General features: G+C 40.9%; 1 protein-coding gene across 1 annotated transcript in view; it reads left to right on the forward strand.

Annotated features, from left to right (window-relative positions):
* LOC140877106 (callose synthase 10) overlaps positions 1 to 22,145 on the forward strand; it is a 60,455-nt gene that overhangs the window by 37,791 nt on the left and 519 nt on the right. Inside the window, exons 40-50 of the mRNA XM_073280631.1 lie at positions 14,873 to 14,925; positions 15,004 to 15,180; positions 15,277 to 15,324; positions 19,036 to 19,194; positions 19,409 to 19,522; positions 19,606 to 19,694; positions 19,847 to 20,005; positions 20,161 to 20,263; positions 20,593 to 20,712; positions 21,287 to 21,337; positions 21,433 to 21,615. Coding sequence (XP_073136732.1) covers positions 14,873 to 14,925; positions 15,004 to 15,180; positions 15,277 to 15,324; positions 19,036 to 19,194; positions 19,409 to 19,522; positions 19,606 to 19,694; positions 19,847 to 20,005; positions 20,161 to 20,263; positions 20,593 to 20,712; positions 21,287 to 21,337; positions 21,433 to 21,615 — 1,256 coding nt within the window. The remainder of the gene's footprint in view (positions 1 to 14,872; positions 14,926 to 15,003; positions 15,181 to 15,276; positions 15,325 to 19,035; positions 19,195 to 19,408; positions 19,523 to 19,605; positions 19,695 to 19,846; positions 20,006 to 20,160; positions 20,264 to 20,592; positions 20,713 to 21,286; positions 21,338 to 21,432; positions 21,616 to 22,145) is intronic.

Genomic DNA, 22,145 nt, shown 5'->3' on the forward strand with positions numbered 1-22,145 from the left:
TCTTCGATGGAAGATCAAATCTGAACTTCATCTATCCTGGACACAAAAATTCGATATGCATGTGATAAATGTTTAAATGAGACAAAGTTAGATATTTGATGTTGTGTGCAAGTTCTAGTTCCTTTTCTTTGTGCAATAGGTTTATGATGTAGATAATTGTGTTCAACTTCGTGAGAATCAGTTTCAAGTTCAGTAGTACTTTGATCGTTCTCACAGGAAACTGGCAGTACAGAAGCATTATTGGCCGGGTGGTTTTGTGCATGATCCTGTTGACGCCTTGGTTGAGGTGTATTTCTACGTGATAGACTGGGAGTGTGTTAGGAAACAATAATTCCTAATGACTCAAAACACAAATACAACTCAATATTCAATATGAAAATTTGAGTGTTGCTACTCAGCCAAGGGTTTAATCCCTTTACAAGAGGAAGACTCTTGCCCCTTGCACAAGCTAGTCTAATTCAATAAAATAAAGGTAAATACCCCTCCCTGACAATCTCTTCTCTATTTATTCCCTCCCCCGATCTAGATCTTTCTGATCACTCTTAGGATAAGGGCCTGGGCTTTCTTTTGGGCCCGCTTGGCCTATTGGGCTAACAATACCGCCCTCTTCAAAACAACCTTGTCCTCAAGGTTGAAGTTATGAATTTGAGCTCTAGTGGTTCCCCCATCCTTCGATGTTGTCTTTTGGTCGATGAGTTGAGTATATATCATGTTCCGGCTGCTTTCAGTAACGAAAGCCAAATCTTTCATTTTAGCACACTGTTTGCCATTGCCCCCAATTTCCAAACCCGGAACTCCAGTCCATATTAGCACAACCACAGAGTTTAAATAGTAACTTGCCCTTGTCATACAATATCCCGAACCAATTTTAAACTTGCAACATCTCCAACACCACTTGACTTGATGACTCTCTCCTACCCACACTTCACTTATTTTGTCTTGTTAGTTGGCAGCTCCAAACTCCTCACCACATATATAGATATACAATTATCCCCCGGCCCTAGGCTCTCCAATTATGTAATAGGGGTCCCAAAAATTGTGTCCCTTGCTCTTTTATTGTTAGGTTCAGAGTTACCTCGCATCAAGCCCAACGGATCTACTAGCAAATAGAATTTGCAATCTGCAGTGCTATACATTCTTAGTTCTGCCTCCACAATCTCTCTTTCTTTCTGCCCATGAAGCCCTTCTTTGATCTCTTACACACTGCGACTTCTCGCTTCTTTCTTAAGGGCTTTGTGCGAGTGTGTTGGGCTTTCTTGGATTCTCACCCCTATGCTACGAGCCTACGACCAGTTCCTTCTGTGGTTGACTCACCCTTTGACGACCTCCTACCATTGACAATTACAAGCCTTGAATTATTGATGACCCTTGACAACAATGTCCAACCATCTATCGTCACCCACAACTCCTTCGCTTTTTGACTAGCAACTGGACTGCCGCTCTCCTGGTATAAATACTCAAGGATCAGGGTTTGGGCCTCTCTTGCATACCAACTCCATGGTTGAGTGGGAAGAAAGCTGTTAGATGAATTGGACCTAACTCACTTAAAAGCTAGCTCAAGAGGGGAGGTTTGCCCCTTGTCTATATAAAGGGCTCTCAGGTTATTTAGTCAACCGATGTGGGACACAAATTAAGACACCAACGCACCCTTTCACGCCCAAGAATGAAACGACTGGAGCGTGAAGATATTAACGGGTGGCCAACTATGGGACGGGTGAGGCCAACGATGGGCCGTCCAACACATAACGATGGAACCCAGACTCTGATATCATGTTAGAAATTGACTTGGACCTAACTCACCTCAAAAGTTAGCTCAAGAGGTAAGGGTTGCCCTTGTCTATATTAAGGGCTTGCATGAACTCTATCCTACCGATGTGGGACAATATTTCAACACCCGCCACACGCCCAGTAATGAACATCTGAAGCGTGGAGATATTAACGGGTGGTCTAACTATAGGCAGCCCAATTATGGGCGGTACAACACACACGAAGGGCCTGGGCTTTGATACCATGTTAGAAATTGACTTGGACCTAACTCACCTTAAAAGCTAGCTCAAGAGGGGAGGTTTGCCCCTTGTCTATATAAAGGCCTCCCAGGTTATTTAGCCAACCGATGTGAGACACAAATTAAAACACCAACACAAAAGCTTATGAAGCCCAGCCCATTACCAGTCAATCCACTGACCCTCTGAGATATAATAGGGCCATGGGCCATTGATACACCCATCCAACTTTTATATACAAGCCTACAAACATCATAGCCCATGTATTGTTCTTCAACGCCATCTCTTACCTTGGCTAGCAAAAACCTCTTGTGCACGTGGCACCACTCTTCCGCCCCTCCTGCGTCATCGCAAGAACAAATTCGAATGGTTTCATAGCCTTCCGCCCACTGTATCGGGCGATTAACAGTATCCCGCTGATATTTGGGTATCTTCCAATCCTTGATATCCATCCCATCTGGCATATTTGTTCAATCCCCAGAAAATCTAGTAGTCGCTGGGCGTGTTTTTTTTCCTCAAATCTGTTCGCTTCTTTCTTGCCTACATTCATCTCACAAACTTACATTGAATTCGGTAGATCTGGGCCCAAAATAACCTTTTCGACAGCCTATCTGTTGTGTGCATCTTTACCACTGCTATGAGGTACTTGGATGTCCCTGCTGCCTGATCCGAACTCATCCTTTTTGAATCCAGAGTTATCCATCTCCTCGTGTATGACTTGCTGTCGTCCTTGTTCCTGATCATCATTAGGTTTATGAGATCCCTTTAGGGCTTGTCCATCTCTTTTCTCAACTGATTTTGCATTCTCCTCGTCCCTTTGTTAGTTTTTTCTTCACAACTGTCGATTTCTTCTTCAGCATAAGGGGTCCCTTGTTCAATGTTGTTGTTGGTTTTCTCCTGGGTGGTGGTCTCGAAAACTCTATGGAAGCCCTCTGCATGACACCTGTTTTGCTTTTTGATGATAATTTCCAACATCGCCTTTATTCCTCCCAACGATTGTTGCACCAAAGACTCCATAACTGGTACTCCAAAAAGTGAGCTATATTTCCCCACCTGAAAATCACGATCATCTCTCTTTTTCGTATTCATCCCTTGCTCCCCCTTAGCTTGAGAGTCTGCCAACTTAGCCATAGCACGACTGAGAAAAATCATATTCTCCCGTATTACCAACATATGCTCTTGCATTGTCATCCCCATCTTTTCCATTGCCTCCAATCTAGTTGCTGCCATTTTTTTTAAACCTTCTCCGATGAGAATAATACGGCAGGTAACGCAACAATTGTTAGGAACAATAATTCCTAACGACTCGAAACACAAATACAACTCAAGATTCAATATGAAAATCTAAGTATTGCTACTCAGCCAAGGGTTTAATCCATTCACAAGAGGAAGACTCTTGCCCCTAGCACAACTAGTCTAATTCAACAAAATAAACGCGAATACCCCTCCCTAACAATCTCTTCTCTATTTATTCCCTCCCCCGATATAGTTCCTTCTGATCACTCTTAGGATAAGGGCTTGGGCTTTCTTTTGGGCCTGCTTGGTCTATTGGGCTAACAGAGTGGCACCTTGGTAAGGGATTGATCGAGGTCATTATTTGTGGTTGGATCAAGTGTGTTGAAATGTTTGGGCTGACATAAATGGTTGTGATGGCTTTGAGCTTCAATTGGCTCACTAAAGTTTATAGTGGATTGATTGTTTCTCAGTTTTGAGATTCAATGTTTCTACTCTCCCCCTGAAGCTAGAAATTGGGATAAAAAAGCCATCATCGAAGAAGGTAACGTCCATGGATGTGTAAAATGTCTTGGTAATTGGAGAATGACACTTTTACCCGTTCTAATTTGGAGCATAACCAAGGAAAATGCACTTGATTGCCCGAGTTTCAATTGGGATTTGGGAATAAATGTGAACAAAAATGGAGCACCTGTAATCTTTGACGATTTTGTGGGAAGGAGATGCGTGTTAGGGTAGAAACAATGAGTGATTGGATCGGTGTTTTGTACTCTTTAACACGCGAGATGACATTCTATTAATGAGGTATTTTGCAGTCAAAACGGCATCATCCCAAAAATACCGCGGGACATTGTTGGTAACCAATAAGAATCTATCAACTTCAAGCAAGTGGTGGTTCTTCCTATCAGAAACTTCATTCTGTTGAGGAGTATCAACACATCATCTTTGGTGGACAATGCCATGGGTTACCAGGAACTTGTGTTGTATGGAATGAAAATAATCATGAGCTCTATCGGTCCGAAGAACTTGAATTTGAGCAAAAAATTGGGTTTGAGCATTTTGTGAAAATATTTTAAAATTTTGGTATGTTTTGGATTTCTCCTGCATTAAATAAACCCAACCCGAGAGAGGCAAGTATGTCATCGACAAACAAGAGAAACTAGTGTATACCCATGATATTTTTACGTTGGACTTCCCCAAATGTCACTGTGAATGAAGAGAAAGGTTTGGATGGTTTTTATGGTTGGGGTGTGAATGTATTTTGTGTGTGCTTTGAATTTTGACAAATATCACATCGAGGAATATTGGAGTTTTTATGACTGAATATGTTCTTGGCACAAAAAGTTCGGATGCCCTAATCGATAGCGCCATAACAGATATCACTATCTTTATTTTACTGAAAAGTGGAAACAAATTTAACGACAAATGAGAGGTTCTTCGTTTTAAGGAGATACGGCCCAACACAATGTTCAGCATTGACAACCATCCTCCCAGATGCTAGTTCCTGAAAAATACATGACTCAAACGTAAATTTAGCAGTGCGCTGTTGATCACGATTGAGCTTATTGACAGATAATAAATTGCAATTAATGATAATAATGGTAAGAAGATATAAACGGTGGAATTTTAAAAATTTCTCTCTCTAAGAAAAACCCTCCCGTCGCGATGTCTACGCCTAGCCCACCTCCCTCCTTCTTCCCCTCAGATTTCCGACCATAGATCCGACCGGCCTTAGCCCTTAACTTTTCTTCCCGCCCTTTTCTTCTCTCTCCTCCCTGCCTCCCATCTCCCTACTAATCCCGAACCTTTTTTCGCTTCCTTCCTAGAACCTTTCTTCTTTCTTTTTCCAGCTTTATCTTGACTTTGAAGCATTTCCGACTACGATGCCAAGGTGGGTTGGGCGTGGGCAGTACAGATCGGGGTTCCACGAGAGAAGGTCTACACAAGCGAAGAACCAGTACAGATCGGGGTCCTACGAGAGAAGGTCTACACAAGTGACGAAGGATGTCAGAATCGAACAGAAGCTATTCATTATCAGAAAGGGCCAGAAAGGGGCTTCGATTTGCCTGATCGAAAGAACGAGGAAAGCGAGTTTCCCTCTGGAGTTAGACGTCATTTCCGCGAAGTGGCTTTGGGCGAAACTTTGGGAGTTCATAAAGAATCCTATCTCTAGCCCCGTCTTCAACAAGTTCAGAGGGCAGGAAGCTGTGGTATCCACGCACAAGTACTTCAACAATAGAGGCAGGTTTCTGGAAGTGTTGAAAATAGCGCAGGGGGGCGTCAAGCAGCGTGTAATCATCCCCAGTGGTCGTGCAGAGGGTGGCTGGATTAAGCTGGCCAATCATCTACGCTTCTTTTTACAAAGGGAGAACACCAATGCCTCGGCTTATGGCAGAGATAGAAAGGGAGTCGATTGTTCGAAGCAGCGAGAAACCAAGAAGATGGAGAACATGGAAACGCAACACCTCTTGGCTAACGAGAATATCCGCCCCTGCTCAGTAAAGGAGTGGCAGAAAGCTATCATCATTACCAAGGCACGGGTCAATATTTCTTGGGAGGAGGTGGTTTCTGTTTTAAGCCAGGATGTTAAGAGAAAGATAGAGATATTCCCATTCCAGGCCAATAAGGCAGCATGGTGGCCTAGAAATGCAGAGGAGGCGTCTTATTTCGTGGGGTTGAAGAAAGGCTATTTTGATAGAGGGGTGACGCTGTTTTTTGAAAGTTGGAGAGCAGAGATCAATAGTGAAGTAGAGATGTTTGCTTGCTGCAATAGCTGGGTGAGGATCTTTGGCTTGCCTTGGGATTTATGGTCAAATGATCTATTCAGGAGGGTGGGGGAACTGTGTGGAGGATTACTGGATATTAGCCAAGACACCATCTTTCTTCGAGATTTGTCGGCCACCAAAATTAAGGTGGTCGGGCCACAAGGAGGATTCATTAACGGCTTTGTGCAAATTCCAACACTTCGAGGCCTCTTGATGGTACGACTTGAAGTGGTAACGGTTAACCCAGCAGCTTACGAGTATTATGAAAAGCGCTCGTACGCTCAAGCAGTGATGAACGGACCTAAAGGGATAATAGGACGACGAGCAGGGAAGGAAGCAGTAGTATTAGGAAAGGATCCCTCTTTGGAAGTCGATGGTAAACAAGGACTGAAAAAGACCGAAACAGTGCATCTAGCAGATAGGCTTAAGGGGCAAGTAGCTGTTAACAACCGGAATAGTGAAAAGGACGTGATAGTGGAGAATATTTCAGATAAGGGGATCCCGCATCGAACCCTTTTGGAAGCAGGAGGCAGCAGTGATAGATCATGGGCTTCAGAACCTATTCTAGGAGGTTGTCAAGTTAAAATTCTGAAAAGGTTATGCCCAAAAGTGGTGGGCGAATTTCAACGAAGAATAATTCAGCCCTTGAGGGCGTTTGAAGAGGCTACAACAGAGACGAATTCTAAAGAGAAGGGCAAAGGGTTGGAGAGTCCTTCATCTCCACATTTTAAGTTTGTGTACTCAAGAAGACAAGAAAGAGCTGCAGAAAACGCTGGGAACAGTGAAGGGAATTGGTACACAGACCCGTTAGGAATTGGTTTACAAGGTCATACAAGTGACTGCTTGGGGATTATTGAGGATGAGATTCTTCAAGAAACAGGGGGCGATTTGTCTTCGAAGGATTCTGATTCGTTCACCGATAGTTCAGTAGTAGGCGAATCCCTTGTCAATTCCCCGTCAAGCTCATGTCTCGAGGACATGAGGGGCATCTTCGCATCAGACACAGGTTCGTACTCTATTCCTTCACAGGGACACGTGAGCGATTCTGAACCCAAGTCGGATCCGTTGGCGATTCCAGTCAATCCCAGCCCTTTTAACCCTTCAAATCTTTTGTTTTCTGTTGGGAGGGGGGTAGGTGCAGGGGGGGGTAGAACCGAGCCCAAGGGTGATTGATAAGCCATTAATGTCTAGGGAGCGAGCAAGAAAGGAGGAGGCTGGGGTTTCGGCGGCTGTCAAGGAGGAATTAATCAAAGATTGTCTCGATAAATTGGAGGTGCGAAGAGTCAGCTTTGGAATTCCAGAGGCTGTGGTCTTAAACTAAAGAGTCCCAAGGTGTGGTCTACTTAGGGCGATACAGTTGTTTTATGCGGATTTTTTCATGGAACATTAGAGGGGGAGGCTCGAGCAGTAGGAGAGGGCTGATTAGAACAATACTACGTAGAGAGAAGCCGGATATAGTGGTCCTTTTGGAAACTAAAAGACAGCGGGTGGATAGGAGGTACTTAGCAAGCCTATGGAAATCAAGATTTATAGAATGGGTGGAATTACCGGCGTTGGGCAGATCTGGTGGCATGTTGGTGGCGTGGGATCCCCGGATGGTGATAGTGAAGGATAATTTGATTGGGGAATTTTCTGTATCTATTGAAATAGTAAAGGATACCAACTCAACGTGGTGGTTTTCGGCAGTCTACGGGCCATGCGGACCAAGAGCTCGACAGATTTTTTGGGATGAATTAGCAGGTTTGAAAAAGATTTGTGGCCCGTTATGGTGTGTAGGTGGAGATTTTAATGTGGTCAGAACATTAAGCGGGAAAATGAACAGCAGCACGTTAACCAGTAGCATGAGAGCTTTTGACGCTTTGATTAACGAGCTAGAACTGTATGATCCTCCCCTGTTGAACGCAAAATTCACTTGGTCAAATATGAGGGCTTCACCCATTTGGTGTAGGCTGGATAGATTCTTGCTATCGGGGGGATGGAAAGAGGTGTTTGGGTGCGGAAGGCAATCAGTGCTACCGAGAATTACTTCCGATCACTTTCCTTTGATCCTGAATACATCGAAGGAAGAGTGGGGGCCTACACCCTTCAGATTTGAAAATATTTGGCTTAAGCACAAGACCTTCAAGGAGGAATTCACCAACTGGTGGTCGAATCAGAATCCTCAAGGATGGGAAGGCTACAAATTTATGTGCAAACTGAAGGGAACGAAATCGGAGATTAAGAGGTGGAATGTACAAACTTTTGGAAACCTAAACATGAGGAGATATGAGCTGGAAAATAAGATTCAAATGCTGGATACTCAAGAATGGGAAGGTACGGGATCGGATACTGTGGCGGAGGAAAGAAGAGCTGTCAAAGCTGAGTTAGAGGAGTTAACATGTAGGAAGTTGCAAATGGAAGCCCAGAAGGCAAAAGTCAAATGGGTAAAGGAAGGGGATTGTAACTCAAAGTTTTTCCATTCGTTACTTAGCCAAAGGAGAAGCAGGACAAGTATAGAGAGGTTGGAATTGGAAGACGGAACTGTGAGCTCCAATAAAGAAATTATCAGATCAGCAATTATAGAGTTTTTCACAAAACTCTATAGCGAACCAGAGAGAGGGGGGTGGGGTATTGAAGGGGTAGAATGGAGCGCAATTGACGGAGATTCTATGGAGCAGCTCGAGCTACCTTTTACAGAGGAGGAAATTAAAAAAGCAGTGTTTGATTGTGAAGGATCAAAAGCTCCGGGACCGGATGGTTTCTCAATGGAAGTTTTTAAGGAGTGTTGGCAAAAGATTAAAGAGGACTTAAAGAGAGTGTTTAAGGAATTCTATGAGGGAGGTGTTGTGAATGGAGTAACGAATGAGACATACATTTGTTTGGTACCAAAAAAGAAAGAGTCACTACGCATTAGGGACTTTAGACCGATTAGCCTAGTCACTAGTCTTTACAAGATAATTGCTAAGGTGCTAGCTTCGCGTCTTAAGAAGGTGCTTGAGATCACAATTGCACATTCACAGTGTGCCTTCATTGAAGGCCGTCAAATCTTAGATTGCTGTTTGATAGCGAATGAGACAGTGGAGGAATTCAGAATGAAAAAGAAAAAAGGCTGGGTTTTCAAGGCTGACTTTGAGAAGGCATATGACAACGTTAATTGGAGATTTCTGGATTTTGTTCTCCTTAAGAAAGGATTTGGGAATAGATGGAGGAAATGGATTAATGGATGCCTCAACAATGTAAAATTTTCGGTTATTGTCAACGGGAGACCGACTGGCACTTTTAAGGGGGAGAAAGGGTTACGACAGGGAGACTCGCTGTCCCCGTTCTTATTTAACTTGGTGGCGGATGTTTTGGGACGCTTGATTGACAAGGCAAAGGCGTCAAACATCTTTAGAGGTTGGGAGATAGGGAGGGATAGAGTTGAGGTCTCTCACATTCAATTTGCCGATGACGCTTTGTTTTTTGCGCTTAATGAGGATCACGTGAGGCTGTTGATGGATATTCTGGTTGTTTTTTGTGATATGTCCGGTTTGAAAATCAATAAGGACAAAAGTGCCCTCTTGAGCTGTAATTGTGATAAAGAAGTGGAGGAAGGGTTGGCTAGGGAGATCGGCTGTGGGGTGGAAGCATGGCCCATTCAATACCTAGGAGTGCCATTGGGAGGGAACCCCTTAAGGGTCTCATTCTGGGAGCCAGTAACCTTCAAGATGTCCAAAAGGTTAGCTGGATGGAAGAAAGCTTTCCTTTCGAGAGGTGGCAGACTAACGCTAATCTCGGCAGTAATGAGTGCCCTCCCCGTGTACTACTTGTCGTTGTTTCGGATCCCAAGAGGTGTTGCAGAGGATATGGAGAAACTTATGCGGAACTTCTTATGGGATGGACCGGATGGGGAGGCTCATTGCCACCTGGTAGGTTGGGACAAAGTTTGTAGACCTAAAGATAGAGGAGGATTGGGAATAGGTAACCTATGCCTTCGGAACAAGGCTCTGTTTGGTAAATGGTGGTGGAGATTTTCATCGGAGGGGGACACTTTTTGGAAGAAAGTCATAGCGAGCAAATATGGAGTTCAAGAGAATGGATGGGATGCGGGATTGGCTAGACATAACACGTTTAGAAGTCCGTGGAAATTCATATCAAGGACGTATATGGCTTTCAGTCACTCTGTGAGGGCAGTGGTTCTAGGGGGAGATAGATTTCGATTCTGGGAAGACTGCTGGGTGGGGAATTCTAGTTTTAAGGACCTCTTTCCTAATATCTTTCAGATATCTAGGGAGCACAATAGGCAGATCTCTTTCTTCGTCTGTCGAGACTCGTCTTTTCCCTCTAACTCTTTGACCTGGAACTTGCATCTTAGACGTGATTTGAGGGATGATGAATTGAGCCAGCTAGGTAACCTGCTGGAAGTTTTGAGGGGGGTTAAACTAGTAGAGGGAGCGGAGGATGTGAGGAAATGGGTTTGGGACAGTTCCGGAGTCTTTTCGGTAAAGTCCTTCTTCGAGTCTTTCTTTCCAGAGGAGTGTTTCCCAAGCTTCCCTCTTTTCTACCCAATCTGGAAAGCCACCATTCCGACAAAGGTTCAGGTTTTCTCATGGACAGCTGCGTTGGAAAGACTGCCTACCTGTGACTTGATTCAAAAGAGGCTCCCAAACATGTCCCTTAGCCCAAACAGGTGTGTTCTATGCAAGCAAGGAGGAGAAACTCAAGACCACATGATTATTCACTGCCCGTATTCAGGGAACTTGTGGAACCTGGTCCTCAAGGAATTGGGATTATATTGGGTAATCCCGAAAACAACGAAAGATCTTTTTGCCCCTGATCTAGGAGGTTTGCTAGGTGAAAAAGGGAGAGTTCTTTGGCTAGTAGTGGTTCATTGCGTGTGTTGGTCGATTTGGTTGGAGAGAAACGGAAGAGTTTTTGAAGATAGTGAAGAATCAGAGAAGGAAACTTGGGATAAAATCAAACTGAGAGTTGCCACGTGGGCTCTCAAGGGTTCTAACTTTAAATCTTTGTCTATGTTAGACTTGTATAGAGATTGGAAATTGGCTTTGATCTAGATTGTTAGAAGCACTTTTTGGCTTTGAATATAGCTAGCTAGCGTGGATCGCTGGTCCACTTTTTGTAATCTATCACTTTCTTTTATATATAATACATATGTTTCCTATCAAAAAAAATAATAATAAATTGCAATTGAGGTGCAGCACAAATAAAACTTTTTGTAAACACATATGTGAAGAATGTTGAACACAACCTGAACCAAAGACCTTCGAGCAAGATACATTAGCTATACGGCCAAATTGGGTCTCCTGAAACATATTGTAATTTTAAGGGTAAAAACATGTGAAGTTTCCCATCATAAATCCCTCATTGTTAGTAAACCTGCCAAAAGAATGGATCATTTATGGCAGCGTGCGCGTGCCTGTCACGAGATGGTTTCCAGTCAACAGGCTTGCCGTGAATCTTCTAGCAAGTGTTGATACTATGGGTCCGTTTCTTGCCCTTGTCGCACCAGAGGCGTCCCTGCCGATGCTTGTCGTAATTGTAGGAACCTCGAGGACCTCGCGCACCATTACAAAGCGCTGAATCTTGGGACTTGGAGAAAGGATGATGGTGAATGGCAAGGGCTGAACCATCAACTACGTTAGGGGCACTGTGTGAAGGGCCCAACGTTACCTTTCGGCGGTTTTCTTCTTGACGAACCTCGGAGAAGGTTTCCTGTAGGGTGGGCAATGATTTAGTCCTAGAATCCGCCCCTTGTCTTCATCGAGATTGCCGTTGAGACCCAATAGGCGTTTTTTATCGACAATGAATATACATTGTTGCTCATTAGTGGGGAACTTCTGTTCATGTATTTCGAACTGGGTGAGTGTAATGTTGTAGGTGGTGACTATGTCATCACCCAGTCGTAGGTCATGAAAGAGACTCTCTCACAGAAAGTTTTGCCGTGTTGTCTCTGGACAAGTAAGTTCTCGTGATGCCTTCCAAATTTGCTTAGCGGAATGATAAAGGAGAAAGTTGTAGCTGATCGCATACGTCAAGGAGTTAATTATCCATGACATAACCAAATTGTTCTCTGACTTTTATGCCTTAAGTTCCCGCGGACATGATTCCTTTAATAACCGTTCATCTTTCCCTTTTCCGTAGATGAACATCACGCAGATTGGGACCATTGGAGGTAGTTTTACCCATTTAATTTATGGCATGTGATTGGCAGGGATAAGGCGTCGCCTAGCCCATGGGTTGCGGGTGCAGGTGCGGGTGCGGGTGTGGGTGTGGGTGTGGAATTGGTTTCCAAAGTGGCGGAAGTAGGGGAATTAGGAGAAACGATACCATAATCAGTCATTGGTGATGTCTGGTTCTCGATACCATGTCGCAAAAGAAAAGGTAGGTCAAGAAGAAAGAGGCGTGATGTTATTGCTTGAATTAATAAGAGCATATAGAGCTTGAAGAAACATGAGTATGTTTGAAAATGAACAACTCGCTTGAAGATCTTTGGGATAAGATAAAATTTAGAGCTCCTACTTGGGCTTCAAAGAGTGGTGATTTCCAAGCTTTTGTGATCTCAGATTTGTATAGGGATTGGAGTTTAATTTTGGATAAGTTACCAGGTTCTTAGCTTTAGGCTTTTTTTATGTGGATCTCTGGTCCGCTTTTTGTAAGTACCAACTTATTATGTTAATATATAATTTCGTTTCTATTAAAAAAAAAATGAGAATCCTTACTATCCTTACTATATTATAATAGCTAAACCCATTAGAGAAACTACTTTTGGTCATTTAAATTGATTTCGAAATTTATCCTTATCATTCTTTCAACATATTCAATAATTAATAGGCAAAAAAGTAATTTTTCATTCAATAACTTCCCACCTCCTGTCCCCAGTATCCCATTATCCTAATTTATAATTACCACTATCTCTTTACCCATTATCCTAATTTATAAATTTTTAAATAAATTTAAATTTATAAAAATATATTTTGTGCACACGCAATGCATGTGATTCGCTGTACTAGTATATAGAGATAAGGCAGACTCACGCTGATATCGGCGGTCATGAGTGCCCTTCCCTTGTATTATATGTCGCTGTTTAGGATCCCACGAGGCGTTGCAGAGGATATGGAGAAAATTATGCTGAACTTTTTGTGGGATGGATCGGATGGGGAGACCCATTGTCATCTGGTAGGCTGGGATAAAGTTTGTAGACCAAAAGATAGAGGAGGCTTGGGAATAGACAATCTTTGCCTTCGGAACAAGGCTTTGCTAGGTAAATGGTGGTGGCGATTTTCGACGGAGGGGGACACTTTTTGGAAGAGACTTATAGCGAGCAAATACGGAGTTCAAAATAACGGTTGGGATGCGGGGTTGGCTAGACACAACACTTTTAGAAGTCCGTGGAAATTCATATCGAGGACGTATCTGGCTTTCAGTCACTCTGTGAGGGCAGTGGTTTTAGGGGGGGATAGATTTAGATTTTGGGAAGATTGCTGGGTGGGGAATTCTAGTTTTAAGGATCTTTTTCCTAACCTCTTTCAGATTTCTAGGGAGCACAATAGACAGATTTCTTTTTTCCTTTGTCGAGATCCATCTTTTTCCTCTAACTCTCTATCTTGGAACTTGCATTTTCGACGCGATTTGAGGGATGATGAATTGGGCCAGCTAGGTAACTTGCTGGAAGTTTTGAAGGGGGTAAACTTAATAGAGGGCGCGGAGGATGTGAGGAAATGGGTGTGGGACAGCTCAGGCGTATTTTCGGTAAAGTCTTTCTTCGAGTCTTTCTTTCCAGAGGAGCGATTCCCTAGCTTCTCTCTTTTTTACCCAATCTGGGAAGCCCCTATTCCGACAAAGGTTCAGGTTTTCTCATGGACAGCTGCGTTGGGAAGATTACCTACCTGCGATTTGATTCAAAAGAGGCTCCCGAATATCTCCCTTAGCCCGAACTGGTGTGTGTTATGCAAACAAGGGGAGAGACTCAGGATCATATGGTTATTCACTGCCCGTTTTCTGGCTCCTTGTGGAACCTAGTTCTCAAGGAATTGGGATTATCTTGGGTAATCCCGAACTCAACAAAATACTTATATGCTACTGATCTAGGAGGTCGGCTTGGAGAGAAAGGGAGAGTTTTTTGGTTAATAGTGGTTCATTGCGTGTGTTGGTCGTTATGGCTGGAGAGGAACATAAGAATTTTTGAAGATAGTGAAGAAGCAGTAAAGGAAATTTGGGACAAGATCAAATTGAGAGTATCCATTTGGGCTCACAAGGGTTCTAATTTTCAATCTTTGGCTATATTAGACTTGTATAGGAATTGGAAATTGGCTTTGAATTAGATTGATAGCTGCCTTTGTTTGCATTGGAAAATAGTTAGCTTTTGTGGACCACTGGTCCACTTTTTGTAATCTAAGTAATCTCATTTTATCTATAATATATAGTTTTCTATCAAAAAAAAAAAAAATTAAAAGAACATAAATATGTCATGGCTAATATTTTGTATAAAGTAATATGCTCCTGAATATCGAATATAAATAAAATGGTGGAAAAGGTTTGAATGATTCTGTGCTTAAACTGCATAGGAATCTTGATGTTTTTGAGGACAAATATTGGTTAATGCAGAAACTAAAGGAGCATTATAATGGACATCCGGTTTCAGTAATTTGCATTTGTTAAAGTGATTATTTCAAACTGTGTTTTCTCTTGATTCCATCATTTTTTGGGACTTGCATAATAGCAGTCAGCAATTAATGGTATATGGCTGTTCTGTATATATATGCTTCAGTCCTGTCATAATATTGTTATTTGACAAAATAGAATCCTTTAAATTAGTTTTACCTCTTTGTTAGTCTCAGCTATGAGATTTATTTTACAAACTTGCATCTCTACACTGTCTCCTGAAATTTGCAGGCTTCAATTCAACATTGAGACAGGGTAACATAACTCATCATGAATATATTCAGGTCATTACGGTTTTTCTTATTTACTTACTATGGAAGATTACGTTTTCCCATTTATCTGACATCCTGCTTCTTGACTAGGTTGGGAAGGGAAGAGATGTTGGGTTAAACCAAATAGCCTTATTTGAAGGCAAAGTTGCTGGAGGAAATGGAGAACAAGTTCTGAGCCGGGATGTTTATAGACTTGGACAACTTTTTGATTTCTTCAGGATGATGTCCTTCTTTTTCACAACTGTTGGCTACTATGTTTGCACAATGGTAAAATTGAAAGGCATTCTTCAATTGTTGTGAACTACTTTGTGTTGGTGCCACAAAGTTTACTCAACCATCTAATACAACTTCTCTTTATTGCAGATGACTGTTCTTACCGTGTATGTTTTCCTGTATGGAAGAGTTTATCTGGTAACTTCTCACTTCAAATAAATTTTTTTTTGGGTCTATTGATCAAGAAAGTAGTTAGTATTAGAATTGGAAATGTGACGTCATGTCTGCATCCTTTCTCAGGATTGCTTGTGGAGGTGTTAAACATTTTTAAGTGTTAGGTATGGAGTTTCAAATCATACAAGGAACAAGGATTTCTTCCTTGGATATGCACCTATCTACATTTATAATAACTTTAGGCTGTACTACAAAATTTGGGAACGTGAGAGTTATACAAATACAAGTGTACATTGTAAATTCTGCATGTCCATAGTCGTAGATGTCTTGAAAGAGTTTCTACAGTCCATTGAAAATGCCGTCGAAGCTAGTATGAGGCTGTTGGAGGAGAAGTTGAAATTTATCCACGTCTTTTGTTGGTGCGAATTCTTTTTGTATCGTTAGACTTTTATTTGATACGGACCAGAATGGCAGATGGTTTCTATTACCTGGAACAGTAAAGCATATATTTCTTCATCAATAGGCTGTCTGTTACTAATAAGCCATTACCTCTTGATAACTTCTAGGAATAGAATGCAATAACACACTTGAAATGGATTTGGGCATCAAGATAGTGACATATTTAATAGTAACACAATACGTTGAGAAAGTAGGACATAGAGATTTGATTCATCCACCTAAGATGAATGAGAATCGGGAGAAGAGTTTGGAAGGATATTTTCACATAAGTGAAATTTTGATGCTACATAGAATTATTGACAAAATATATTACTTTTTAAGCATGAGAATATTCGACGAATACAAATAATGTGAAAATGAGAGAGATTTTTATAAGATATTGTATTGGAGAATGTGATATATATTTGTTTTTATCTTGGAGAAATGAAATGTTTTTTAGAAGCATTGCCAAACATGGCTTGAATTTTCATTTCTTTGGCGCGATGTATTCCTCGAAGACTTGAGTCATGTTCAATAGCAAATAAATATTTATCCATGAATTATCTTCAAAAAATACGATGAAATTTAACCTAGACTGAAGTAACAAGACAGACCCCCAAAACAAAATAAACATACTTATAGGGAAATGAATTTGTGTGTATTGACCTACCTTGGATGGGAAGCACAATTATGCTTCTCAACTTACATACTCAATAGAAGACTTAAAAGGATTTTATTGATGGACGACGAAGTCGATGATGTCATAATATAAAGTAGACTAAATATGATGTAAAGGTAAACCATATGTCAGACATGGGTTATTATCTCTACGCTCCAGATGTTCATTCCTGGGCGTGTGAGGGGTGTATTGAAGTATTGTCCCACATGGGTAGGATAAAATTCTTGGGAGCCCTTAATATAGACAAGGGCAACCCTCATCTCTTGAGCTAGCTTTTGAGGTGAGTTAGGTCCAATTCAATTTCTAACAGTTTCCTTACTCATGGGACTTGATTAGGGGAGTGCTTGGTAAACCTGTAAACCGTCAAATTGAGTTAATCCCATTTCAAGCTCATAAGACGGTGTGGTGGCCTAACAACAAAGAGTACACTGCATTCTATTTGAGATTGGGGAGGTGCTTTTTGGAAAGGAGAGTTACACTGTCCTTTGAAAGATGGAGGTCGGATAACAATTTGAGGGAGACGGTGCTGGAGTGTTGTTGCAGGTGGATTAGGATATTTGGCATTCCATGGAATAAAATGTTCAAAACTATTGGAGATCATTGTTGGGGTTGCTAGAATCAAGCCAAGATTCGGTGGAGCTTAATAGCTCGATGCAGGTACAAACACAATTTGGCATGTTCGAAGTTCGTATTGAGGTGGATTCTGTGAACCGGTTATGTCTAAGATGTCTAAGTAGCAAGTTGGAATAAGACATTTTTGTCCAGAGGGGGTAGACTGACATTAATTTCGGCAGTGTTGAATGCTTTGGCGATATATTTCATGTCTCTGTTTAGAGTACCGAACGGTGTGCGGATGTTATGGAAAAGATTATGAGAGATTTCCTCTGGGAAGGAGTCGACAGGGATTCACATGGTCATTGGGTGGCTTGGGATAAGGTCTGTGCACCGAAGGATAAAGGCGGTCTGGGTATTGGGAATATTGGCTTAAGGAATAGGGCGCTTCTAGGAAAGTGGTGGTGGAGATTCACATAAGAGAGATGCATTGTGGAGAAAAGTTATTGTTAGTCAGTACGAGATGCAACATAATGGATGGGATGCGGGGCTGGCTAGCTTAGTCACATTTAGAAGCCCTTAGAAGTGTTTCTCCAGAGTTTACCCGGTTTTCATCCCGAGCAGTGCTCAAAGGAGGTAACATTTTAAGATTTTGTGAAGATAGGTGGTGGGGGGATTCCACTTTCAAGGATCTTTGTCCTTATCTCTTCCATTTATCTTCGATTCATAATTCTCCGATTTCTCGATTTGCTCAGTTGGAAAGCCAATCCTTAGCTTCGGTTGTCTCTTGGAATTTTCATTTTAGGCGGATTTTGACGGTTGTGGAAGTGGATGAGTCGAGTATTTTGTTAGAATCCTTAGAGAGGGTTAGGTTGGATGCAGGGGCTTCGGATTTTAGGAAGTGGGTGGAGGATTCTTCGGGTCTTTTCTCGGTTAAATCTTTCTACCAGTCTTCTTTCCCTGACAGGGATTTCCCTCCATTCCCATTGTTTCTTGTCATTTGGAAAATGCCTATCCCATCAAAGGTTCAAGTTTTTTCGTGGGTTGCAGTGCAAGGAAAGTTTCTTATATAAAAAAAAAATAGTTTCCTCACACATGGCCTGGATTATTCTTTGTACCAGACCATATATTCCCGAAATTCTAAAGGTCCTTTGTCTCGATCCATAGATTACATAAATTCAAAAGGAAAAAAGAAGGTTACAATAACAATTGTTTATTTCAGTAATTTGACCAATTAACAAGAGGTTCATAGGAAATTTGAAATTTAAGAACATGATATACGACGGTAGAAAGGAACAGTTTGAACATCCTCTTCTTTCCATTATTTAGCAACTGCAACAAAAGGAAGATTCATAGAAAGAGACGAGGTATAATATTTTTTAATCATCATTTGAGATGTACTTCGAAGCTACAGTTGAGACCTATCATGAGAAGCAATTAATGACTGGTGTGAAGATTTATTTCTCGTAGGAAGTTATGTTTGGAATGGAAATAAATTTCTTACTCTTATAAATCAGCTACAAATTGATTATGAACTGATGTGTTTTCCACTATTCTGTGATAGCTGGTCTAGCCTAATCTGACCTTCCAATTTCATCCCAACTAGTTCTCAACGTGGAATTGTCATGATCACCATGCATCCATGTTGAAATCTCTTATTCAATAAAAACTATGGCCATGACCTCCCCTAGAATCTCTATTGGGTGATGTCCATGTTCACGTGGGTCAATGCTGATTGATCAAAATATCTCTAGAGATGCGTGGATTTGGCATTTCTAGATGCCAGAAAAATCATTGGAAATTTAATTGTCAAAATTGAGGTACTATCCCCCCTGCAACGTGCTTCTTGTATAAAGGTGTGTAGTCAGATTATAGAATTTTGAGATAGGTAAATTTTGCAATAATTTTTTAGAGATGTCAAACCAAAATCAATGACTGATATGCTTCCACCTCATTAATCAATTTGAGGAATGCCTAGTGTTAAAACATGGATTTATTGCCTGGTTAATAGCCATCTTTTTTTATGTTAGATGCTAACTTTCCAGATTATATATTCTTAAATTCAGGCGTTCTCTGGACTTGATGAAGGAATTTCAAAGCAAGCTAAAGTTTTGGGTAATACTGCATTGGATGCAGTTCTCAATGCTCAGTTTCTGGTCCAAATTGGAATTTTTACTGCAGTTCCCATGATCATGGGTTTTATACTGGAACTAGGATTGCTACAGGTTGGTTCTGGTTCTCATTTATTAACCTTGTGATTCTACCATATGATGTCTGCATTATTGTTGAGACAGTTATAGGCTCTAAAAGTTGATTGCGGTCCTATGCGCCGCCTTTTAGAACACTGGTTATAACATGTGTTACCCTGTTGGAAAATATTCTATATGTATGCATGGATGACTTGTTCTGTTGATGATCCCCGAATTTAAATTCATGCAGGCTGTTTTCAGTTTTATTACGATGCAACTTCAGCTTTGTTCGGTATTCTTCACATTTTCTTTAGGGACAAGAACTCATTATTTTGGGCGTACTATTCTCCATGGAGGTGCCAAGGTATCTGAATCTCTGGCTGGTTGATTGGCTAAATATTTATGTAGTTTGTTATTAAAATCTGTTGTTGAATGTAATTTTTCCAGTACCGAGCAACCGGAAGAGGTTTTGTTGTTCGTCACATCAAGTTTGCCGAGAATTACAGGCTTTACTCAAGAAGTCATTTTGTCAAGGCGTGAGTATCATTGACCAAAAATTCTGTGGTGCTGGGTGCATCCATCTCTTTGTGCCACATGAACAGCAATGCTTGAATATATATTTATTGGTTTATTTGTTTTGTGTTGGTTTGTATGTGACGTGTTCACGGACTCGAAGTCTATTTTTCAGGCTGGAAGTGGCAGTGCTACTTATTGTGTACATTGCTTATGGTTACACAAAGGGAGGTGCTGTTTCCTTTGTTCTACTAACCCTGAGCAGTTGGTTCCTTGTTATCTCCTGGCTCTTTGCTCCATATATATTTAATCCATCTGGATTTGAATGGCAGAAGTAAGTTTCGGTATTACCCCCAGAAGTTACTGTATTTTGATTGTTAGCATCCTTGCTTTTTTTTTTTAAAAGAACTTGGTTCATGCTTGAGGAAAAGAAACTATGCTGTTGACGTGCCTATTCTTTCTGTTATAAAATGGATCCTGTATGTGCAGGACCGTGGAAGATTTTGATGATTGGACCAATTGGCTAATGTACAAGGGTGGAGTTGGTGTCAAAGGCGACAACAGTTGGGAGTCTTGGTGGGATGAAGAACAGGTGTGTTGCAGGAATTTTAGTAGGGTGTAAGGGATATTTTATCTTCAAATTGTTAATGTCTGTAATTTTGTTATTATCTGTTGAGCTAGTGAAAGTTCGATGCTTGGAATCTGTTTTTCTCTTGCATGTTTGCTTCAAATATTTTTATAGTATGTTGATTTATTGAAATTTGAATTCGCTGTGCCATGTTCCATGCAAAAGCATGAGTATGGTTTTTATTTGTATTGGAAATTTCCAGTTTGTAGTTTGTGTTAGTAATTGTTCCCTTCAACTCTGCTCATTCTCAATTTTTGCTGCTCTTTCTCTGAGAAGCCTGTTTCTTTCTGCAGATTCATATTCAGACTTTGAGAGGCAGGATACTTGAAACAATTTTGAGCTTGAGATTTGTAGTATTTCAATATGGCATTGTTTACAAACTCCATCTTACTGGAAAGGAGACGTCACTGGCGGTATACTTTTCTCTAATTTCCGGGCTATGACTGTATATTTAGTGTCTGGTTACAAGATAAAAAGTCAATACATCGTATCTATGAAGTTATAGATGAACGCCTAAGCTATGAACACAAACAACTGCTGCAAAAACTCTTACAAATGTTGATTACCCTACTGTTCTGGTGAGGTTTTCAAAAGAAGGGGACATTATCGGAAGTAAAATACTTCTTTTGTTCTTGATAGTTATTTACTTAATCGGTGGATAGGAACATACTCTGGATCGATATTGTGCCCACCTTATCATTTCTACCAACTTAAAGCCTTGGTGTAATGAAAAATACAATTTGAATACTATTTGTGTCAGATTTTATTTTAAAAAAGGCCTTAATTCTTGTTCTTTATCATATACAGGAAGTGCCACAAAGAATTGCCATCATTTAGTGTTTATTGATTTTTTGAACGGCAGTTGATGTATATCTGGACATGGATCAAATTCAATGAATTTTGCTGCTGTACTTTGATTTTGGCATTTCATGGCTCTCTTAAACTCCAATTGTTGATTATTTAATCAGTCCCATTATTTGTCTTTAGATCTATGGCTTCTCTTGGGTTGTCCTTGCTGGTATAGTTATGATCTTTAAGGTTTGGCTTTTGTCCTTTTGCATACTGATTCATGATTTCTAAACAATAATATTGTCACTAAATTCAGAACAATTTCTTAATGTTCCTTTTTTCAGATATTCACATTTAGCCCTAAGAGGTCCACCAATTTCCAGTTGATGCTTCGGTTTATGCAAGGAGTTACGGCTCTGGGACTCATAGTAGCCCTTGGCTTTGTGGTTCGGTTCACGGACTTATCCATTCCAGATTTGTTTGCTAGCATCCTAGCGTTTATTCCCACAGGATGGTTCATTCTTTGTGTAAGTTTTTTTTTTTTTCCATTCTTTGTGTAAGTTAATATCATTAGATCTGCTAGTGTTTTGGCCTTCTTTAGGAATTGAATGAGCATATATTTTTCCTTGTATGCATAATGGTATCCTCACAAAAAGAAAAAAGAATAAAAAGAGAAAGCGTATAAAGGAATCTTAATGTGATTGCAGTGAATTCTTTATATCAAACATGTGGTTTTCTGGCTCTCTGTCACTTCTCAAAATAGGCACCATGTGTAGTTGTAAAATCGAAAATGAAAATCCAATAGATGCTATGACAAGGGTTGTCTATACTAGCGCACTTGCACACTCCTTGGCGCTTATATGTTGATTAATTTGTTTCTTATGTATACCTTTTTTCAATGAAATTCCATCTCCACCATCCACAATTAATGAAGTTTTGTGCATATTACTTCAACTTGGTGCAAGTATTTCTGCTATTCAAGAAAAAAGCCCAATTGCTTTTCTAAAAGAAAGATATCCCCCAGGAAGAATAGATTCCGTGTTCTATTTCTTTTCTG

The sequence above is a fragment of the Henckelia pumila genome, chromosome 2 (genome assembly GCF_033568475.1).
Source record: "Henckelia pumila isolate YLH828 chromosome 2, ASM3356847v2, whole genome shotgun sequence".
Taxonomy (NCBI): Eukaryota; Viridiplantae; Streptophyta; class Magnoliopsida; order Lamiales; family Gesneriaceae; genus Henckelia; species Henckelia pumila.